The sequence below is a fragment of the Ruditapes philippinarum genome, unplaced genomic scaffold (assembly GCF_026571515.1).
Source record: "Ruditapes philippinarum isolate M1 unplaced genomic scaffold, ASM2657151v2 ctg5272_1_1_1_1, whole genome shotgun sequence".
In the NCBI taxonomy this organism is placed as follows: Eukaryota; Metazoa; Mollusca; class Bivalvia; order Venerida; family Veneridae; genus Ruditapes; species Ruditapes philippinarum.
In genome coordinates this window covers 1-8539 of record NW_026859831.1, presented here as the reverse complement: position 1 = coordinate 8539, position 8539 = coordinate 1, and the positions used below count along the sequence as shown (strand labels likewise).

Sequence of the window (8539 nt, the reverse complement as noted above, 5' to 3'; positions counted from 1 at the left end):
AAAAGGTATGACAGAGAAAACATGCAGTAATCTTTCAATGCAATAGAATCTGATACTTACTTCAAATCTTATTGACTGAATTGATTGTTAGAGAATTAATGGCGTTGCATTTTCGGTTTTTGACAAAATAATTATTACGAAGTTCTATATTTTTATTATCATAAATAATATTTATCTTTTCAAATCATATACTTGTATATAAACAACATGTAGGACAAAGCAGCACTTCAACTTTGCCGGTGCCTTAATACATGCACAATTATACTGGGTCCTATATAGAAAATGCATGCTTTCATGCCAACAAATCTTTCTGTGTTTCATCAAATTATATGTTTTCACACCAGCTTTATATCCTATATTTTTAATCATCGTGAAATCTTTACCGCCATGAAGGATGCAGATTTTACCAATGGAACGATACGTCAGAACACGGCATAATGTCACCTGCGCGCGCAGGGTCGCACATTGTACAACGCTACGTAGTTGCTTCTCATTTATCACAATTCCGCGGATTCTGTAATCTTCCTGCATCTGGAAGAAATCATAACCACTGGAGCAGATCCGTAAATAATCTTTACCGCCACCTCCATCTTCAATCATTTCATCTCTACTGTCGACCTTCCCCCCATTCTCCTTGTTTTCCTCATCTTTATCTTCCGGCTCCACATCACCAGGATCAACAACATCATCTTCCGACTTAGTATCTTCCTTCTGGCGAGAAGTAAGCTTTTCGGAGGAATCCTTCTCATTTTGAGCCTTTCCTCGTTATATTACTTGTCGTTATCTGGTTGTACAATATTAGGATTTTTAACAGTCATTTAAATTGAAGTGAATTGATGTGAGTTATGGTAGGTATTGATTTATTGATGACAAAGTGCTGGACTTGGATTATAAAAACGATATAGATAATGTAAATTGTAAAAATACCCAGACAACAGTTACCGTTGGAAAGCAATAAGGTATTTTCTTCCTCTTAAAGAAGCCACAGAAATATTTTTGCACAGGTATGATTTTTTAACGTTTTAAAAGGTATGAAAAATCGCCAGGAAAAAGCAACAAGAAAAATGCGTAGCAATATCTTTTTAGTTAAGTTTCACAGAAACAACATAATAATGACGTTTAATCTATTCTGCCTCTTTTCTTTTAAATTGCTACAGAGACATTACACATAGTATAGTATTCTACATGATGATAAAGTATTATATTGTATAATAAAATCAAACATGCTTACTATTTACATTTAATGTGTCCTTATTATTTATTATATATATTGTGGTTATTCTTTGACTAATTTTATTAATTGATTGATTGACTGTCTGATCGACCAATTGATTGATTGATTAATAGATTAATTGATTGATCGATCGATCGGTCATTGATTGATTGATTGATTCATTCATTTATTTTATCAATACATTGAATCTAATTATTAAACTGGATTATATTTTCTATTTTATTACCAGGAGGTAATGGCCCACATGAGCCGTCCATTATGATTATGTCTGAATATCATAAGTTTCCCACTTATTGTCTGGATCAATTGTGAAACACCACTCCTTCAGGGTCCCTACAGAAAGCATCTGCCAGCTGTATGGAATAGTCGGAGTACATGTTATAGGTTTTCGAAACCTCAAAAAATCACTATTGAATTTTATAATTAAATCAAAATTACGATTGTAAAATTATGTAAAATATTTCCGTAATTTATGACAGTGGCCCTGTTTTAGAAGCTTGCTGGTAATGGAAATATTCCGCTCGTTGAAATCCTTTTCGTCCGAATCTAATTAACTGAGAAACATATATCCCTTTAAGAATACAGACTGGGTAATACAAAAGGAATAAATACACCTCGTGAATTCAGCGATATTGTTTATGTTGCAATACATTTGACATAGAAGATGAAAATCACTTTATATGTGTATGCCCTTGTTTTCATAGTTTTCGAATGCAGTATCTTTAAAAAAAATTATTATGTTAGACCATCTCATTGATTCTCCGTTAAACACGCAAATTAGAAAATATTCTGTCCCACGAGTATATTTTGTTGGACTGCAGTTGCAAAATACTTTTTGAGCATTTTATTGCTTCATTACATGGTCATGTATGTAAAGCATTCAAATTAGTTATCTAGTCTGTTGGATTTATACGAAAATATTATCATGCAAAGGTGTTGAATAACCCATTATTTAATGTCCTCAGGCTTGGTGCCGATATTAACTGTTGGTTTTACATCATTTCACCTGAAACATGTGTTGAAGAAAAACCTCTTAAGTACTAAGTTTTAGTTTAAATGTGTAAGTGAGCCAGTTTTATTGTTTTCTACAGTGAATTTGGAAAAAGGTACAAGCTGAAATGCATGTCCCTCGTATATTGAACAGATACGTTACCACAATTTAGGTAAACCTGAGTAAGAGTAATATGAACTTGTTACATATTAATAGTTTACTATTTAACTCAAGTTCTATCATATTTCATTATTCAAAAATAATTTTGACTACAATATACATGCTAGAACCACAATGACTTTGCAATGCTAAGGCAATTTGGATTATACTTTAAAGTGAAACAGATACGTTACCATGATACCCCACTGAGAAACATTTACTATTAACAGCACTTAAAAGTAGGATAACATTTATGCATTATTCAAATATATGCTTTACAATACTGAATATTTCAATATATTTGGCAAACATATGTACATATCTGATATATTTTAGTTTTTTGACCAACAGATACGTTACCAACAGATACGTTACCAATATTTACTATTTAAATCTTAATTGATGATTTTGCTCAGTTTTGAAATGGTTTCATGTAAAGAATAACAGCATTATGTATGTATAGCCAATACATGATGTTTTGATTTCGATTTTATTGGAAAACTGAAAATTTGAATCAGAAATATGAAATTCAAGGATTAGTTAAGTTTCCTAGATAATAAAATGTTGAAAAAAGGAAAGAAACGTATAAAGATTTACTGTTTTATTTCCTGGAATAAATATAATATTATGTTGATATCTTTTTGGTTTACAAAATTTGTATTAAAAATGAAATATAGAGGACTTTATAACTTCTGGTAACGTATCTGTTTATCATAGGAACGTATCTGTTTCGAAAGAGTTTTAAACACTGTTTAATATATATCACTAAATCTTCATCAAAACTTTGGTCTAAATAAATAATATATGGTTAGGCAATATATAACAGTGCTGTAACTTAAAAAATAAAAAAACATATTAAAGTACTTTGAAATAAATGCCCGTTAGATTCTAAATTTTAACTAGGGTCGTATCAAGATTATCTATCTATGGCAGGTATGGACTAATTAGACATAGCTCAAAATCTCGTAGGTGCACATATATATGGATTGATTATTACTAAATTGGTTTTCTTTAAGCGGTACCATTGTTTCTGGTATAATAATTTTGTTAAATGTACATAAGCATATACATGTAGGCATACTCATATCATTGAGTATGTCAAAATCAAGTATCGAGATTGTACAAGTATATAGAAAAATATATAGAAAAAAATAACGACAATTTAGATAAACGAAAAAAGACAAAAGAAATACAGAATGTCAACTTACACTTTGAAACATTCCCATTAATCTAGCTGTTACATATTCTATATAATAGATGAGTGTCTTTATTTAAATGTTCTTGTAAAGTTCATTCTGTCTTAAAGTTGTTATTTGACTATTTGAAGCTACACATAAAACAATAAAACCTATCAAAAACTGTTAATGATATTGTGTGTTCTGTTCAATGTTACTATTGGTTCAGACATATTCTTTATTGGCAAGTTGTTTAAAAAACTTTTTGTATATAAATATCTACGTGTTTATGGATTTTCATAATTTTGTTCATAGAAGAACGGTAAACAGATACGTTACTATGATTTAGTATTCGTTTCAACTTAGTGGAATAAATTTATATTGTACAGTAAATCCGAGCTACATTGTGTCAATAGATAAATATGAAACATCAGTATTTTTATTGACTTCAAATGCTTTATAAGTAAATATGTATTTGAAATAAACAAGTCTAATTAACAAGAAACATTTTCATCAGCTTAAGTTCACAAGCTATTCTTAGACGTAGATTTTTTTAAAATGCATATTGATGCATAATATTTTGTAATATATACTGGTGCTATATTGTTGAAAGAATGATAATAAATTTCAAAATCGTGTATATTCCTGCTAATTATTTTTTATCTAGTATCTGAAAGCAACTGGAAAAATGGTAACGTATCTGTTTTTGCACAAATCTCGAATTCTTGGTAACTTAATTTCAGGAAAAATTACAAGTTTTTTGGTGAAATGTTAGAAGAACCAGTATGTGTTCAATGTTATACATAAGTTGTACCAACTAAAAAAGGTGTCTTGATAACTATTCGCAAAAGTCAGTTATTCACTATTACTTACAGTCTAATTTGAGTGTTTAGTGGAGAATCAATGATCTGTGTTTAAATTTATAGATCAAGTTTCAACGCAAAATAAAACTGTTTTAATTCAGTTATCAAAATATATCCCAGAATCTTTATCGTTGAGAAACACAATAACATCTTTTATTTTATGCTTTTCAGTGGATTACTGATTTATCCGTGAAAATTATATTTGATAATTTCACAGTGAAAATTATCAAAATATAATTTCACTTTTTTCAATGACGAAACTACTTTTTTAAGATTTTCCCCATGTGGTACCTCAATTTTATTTTTACCGACAATTCTGACAATGTCAGGCTGTTAAAAGAAATAGCAAAGCTGAAATAGATAAATAACTTAAATGTCAAAAGTAACACAGAGAGAAAACTTACTTCTATTCCTTCAAATTCCAATTTCCAACGAAATTTGGTGTTCGTCTCTAAATTTTTTTTGTTTCGTTTTTACAGTCTGAAAAATACATTCCTTCCCCATGCAAAACGGGCTCTTGATGACATTTGGGCATATTAAAGTATCCTACGAGCAATAACTGCCGTATGCTTTATGAAAAATTGAAAAGCATTGACAGCCATCACTCGTAAAATAAGTAAAACAACCCAGCGTTCCTTCAGCAAGCTTCCAAGTTTTCCATTTTCCTAGCTCCTTTTCTGAATGTTTTCACTTCTGTCAACACTTATTTTTTGTCTGTTACAATCCTCAAATAAGTTTTCTTTCTTTTAAAAAGGTGTATGACTAACAAATCCAAATTATATCCTTCTGAATCTTACACAATTATTTTCCTCCCATGAAATACACAACTTTAAAAAATGGCTGCCGTTTACATTTTAGAAAGCCAGGTCTAATATAAATTCGCAGTAAGTAACAGAAATATGGATGGATGGTTGGAATTTTCTCCTGCAAGAATTGTTTGTTTTTATGATTAAAACAAGCGATCATTCATATTTTTTTAATAAAATGAATAAATATCACCGTCATTTAACCTTGATTGGCGGACTTATTTTTCAGCTCAAGACTTCTTGTTTTAAAATGAGAAATTCCGTCTAAATGGGGCTCTCAATGGGGAAACAGATTTTAATATTAACGTTAAAATTATGGAAATTTCGTTTTAACTTGTTTTTAAGCATAAAATAAAAAGAAAATTTGTCTGTTTGTTGTGTAAGATTTTATTTTATTTCATCTCGTGAACTTTAAAAACAATGTTCACACTCGTGACTACACCACTCTTGAGACTACTGTTTTTAAAGCTCACTCGATGAAATAAAATTTCATCTTACACACAAACAAACAAATATCCTCTATAACATTATTGAATTGTTATTATCTTCTTGCAATAAGTTCGTTCTCTTTCTAAAAAGTTGTATATAACTTGTCTGTTTTCACCTGCGATGTGACTATATCTAATCAATTTTTTAACAAGACGATGTACATAATTATGTTTAAGTCTGTAAATATTTTTTTCTATTCTGTTCAGTTTGTTCTTAAATCAAATATATGTTTATAAAATACATGTATTTTCGGACTTGATTCATTTATTGTATAAATACTATAAATACTAGTACATGTATAAGAATAAATCTAAAAAAACCATACAAATTTTAAAATACAATTAACTTTTATCAGAACATAATGTACTCAGTCATAATGTCATAAATATAATTTGTGATTTTTTATAAGCGTTGCTGGATGTTTGAAATCCGACGTCTCAAAGCTTTTAATAGTAGCTAAAATATGTGCTCCACCCCCCTTTCCTTCCGCTATGCCTAAAATATCTGTCCAGCTGTTTGCATCGCTAAATCGACGGTGTCGTCTCAAAGTACCATTACGCATTACTTCGAAGCACATTATTGTATCGAACTTTTTTAAAATCAAGGCAATATGCTTGCTACCGACCGAAATCAAACTCGATGGAGGGGAATCTAGCACCATTTCAAAAAGTCTTTTATTGTTAACAAAATCAAATAGTTTTAGTTTCCCCTTTTCAGCAATTACTAGTTTTCCAAGGCACAAAACAACTTCATTTCCATCACGCTTAATATTGTCAATCGTCACGGATAAGTTGTGTAGCACATCGCAAGATGCTTCCTCATCGTGGTTAATTGTTTGGACATGTTTATTCTCTTGAACGACAGTACTTGTTAAGTCTGGTAGAGGTACGTGAGGATTAAGATCGGATTGCGTTTCAAAATTTCTTAGATCAGCGTCACTTTGTTTATTTGTTTGATTTAAAGACTTATTAAGAGACGCTATATTTCCGAGGATATCAGGATTTGCCAGAATCATTTTACTTATGTCACTTGGAGTAAATTCAACGTCATATGCACTGACATTTGCTCGAGTTAACTCTTTAGCTGAACTTTCAAACTTTTTGCATGTATTATAGCAACTTTCTATATTTTCATAGTCCATCCTCGATTCACAATCGGATAATTTCTCCATCAAACTCTGTACTTCCAGGTCTAACTGTTCTAAGTTCTTCAACTTGAAATCGATACTGACTTTTACATCTGTTTCATACTGTTCAGCACATTGCCGTTTATATTTACTTAACCCTTTATTAATGTTAGAGATCAAACTATCTGTTAGATCATCTATTTCTTTCAGTGTATTTTCACATTTAGTTTCAGCGTCTTTCTTTCCTTGTTTAAACTTATCAATACCACCGGATATCGTTGAGCGGACAGACGACAATAACTGTCTTGTTTTCTTAACATCCTCTGATATTTCATAAACATCCTCACACATTCTGTGATCTTGAACTATACATTTTGCACATACAGATAATCGGTGCGTCTTACAAAAGTATTCAACTTCACGAGTATGTTTTGAACATAGTTTCCTGTCTATATCTGAACTTGTTTCCCCGTCCATTTTGGGCAAATGAATGCTAAATGTCCACTTCTGCTTAATTCAAATGTTATCCTTTTTGCATCAGGTTTGAATTGAACTGCTTTGATATCCACGTATATAATACATGAGGTGTATCGTTACTGCTTTGATATGATAATTTTATTGATAACAAGATAAAGTTTAAGGCAATCAGTGTACTTACAAACTTAAATATGTACCATACATAGATCTTAGATGTATACAACATTATATTATAACTGCATTTAGTGACCACTTACTTAAATAACACTATACAATATATGCTTAACTTAAAATATACATGCATCTTAAAAATATATAAAGAATAACATATAAACAGAACATACCAATTGTGGATCTGACTCTGTAAATACCTTTGTTACTTACACTGTATACTGTAGCGGTCTGCACTCTTACTTAAAATAACAATCATCAGTGCAAAACACAGAGAAACAGTGACTTTTAGGAATTACTTCAAGAAAATATACTGCTATTTTGAATTTTTACGAGTACATTCAATAAAAACACAAAAACAACATTCATTGTTTACAGTACCATGTCTTCGGTAAAACAGTTGTATAGTCACCAGGGGACACACAGTAAGTATAAATCCATAGTGATCTACCATTGTTACCAAGAAGTTTTAAGTGAATGATTATTTAACAATGAAATACCTAGGTTATGTTTTTCAAAGTTGTTTCCTAAGCAATAACCTTGGCTGGTACATGTGTTTATTGACTCTAAAATTCACGCCTTAAGTGTCAAAATTAAAGCTTTACTTGTATGTCAGAATCTGAAAATATCTATATTTCTTGAGCTGATACCATTACTGAATCATTTTTTTGAATGACATTATGAAATGTATTAAGGACTTCACAGCAAAATGATATTCTTTTCTGTATCCAATTGGATTATAGTAACTACACAAAAACAAATACTTTTCTCTTCTTTGCTGCTTATCTGAAAGTACAATAACAAGAGATGAAACAATGTAACATTAAGTGTAGCTTTTTGATTTATTGTTACTCGAATACATTAAAAAGTGTTGGAATGAATGTTAAAAGCACGTAGGAAATAACACAATAATGGAATTAAAATTCATCAATGTCATAATCTTAATGTAAAGCCATGAATCTGTCTGCTTTGACTGCAATGTACTAAATATGATATTATCACTTTTGTAAGTACTATATGTATGTTCTGAATAGTACCCTGATTTTGC

At 30.4% G+C, this 8539-nt stretch overlaps 1 protein-coding gene across 1 annotated transcript; it reads right to left on the bottom strand.

Annotated features, from left to right (window-relative positions):
- Positions 1-259: 259 nt before the first annotated feature.
- Positions 260-7320, bottom strand: LOC132758056 (DNA ligase 1-like). The gene is made up of 3 exons (XM_060749572.1): positions 6442-7320; positions 445-756; positions 260-271 (listed from the first exon to the last, which is right to left on the bottom strand). The coding sequence occupies exons 1-3, from the start codon at positions 7318-7320 to the stop codon at positions 260-262; spliced, it is 1203 nt and encodes a 400-aa protein (XP_060605555.1).
- Between the last annotated feature and the right edge of the window lie 1219 nt (positions 7321-8539).

What these genes read in the sequence shown, in the direction of transcription:
- LOC132758056 (XM_060749572.1), bottom strand. Translation starts at nt 7,320, where the DNA reads ATGGACGGGGAAACAAGTTCAGATATAGACAGGAAACTATGTTCAAAA. An exon ending in TTTTGTGCCTTGGAAAACTA is followed by an intron (nt 757 to 6,441) that starts GTAATTGCTGAA and finishes TAACGAGGAAAG; the next exon opens with GCTCAAAATGAGAAGGATTC.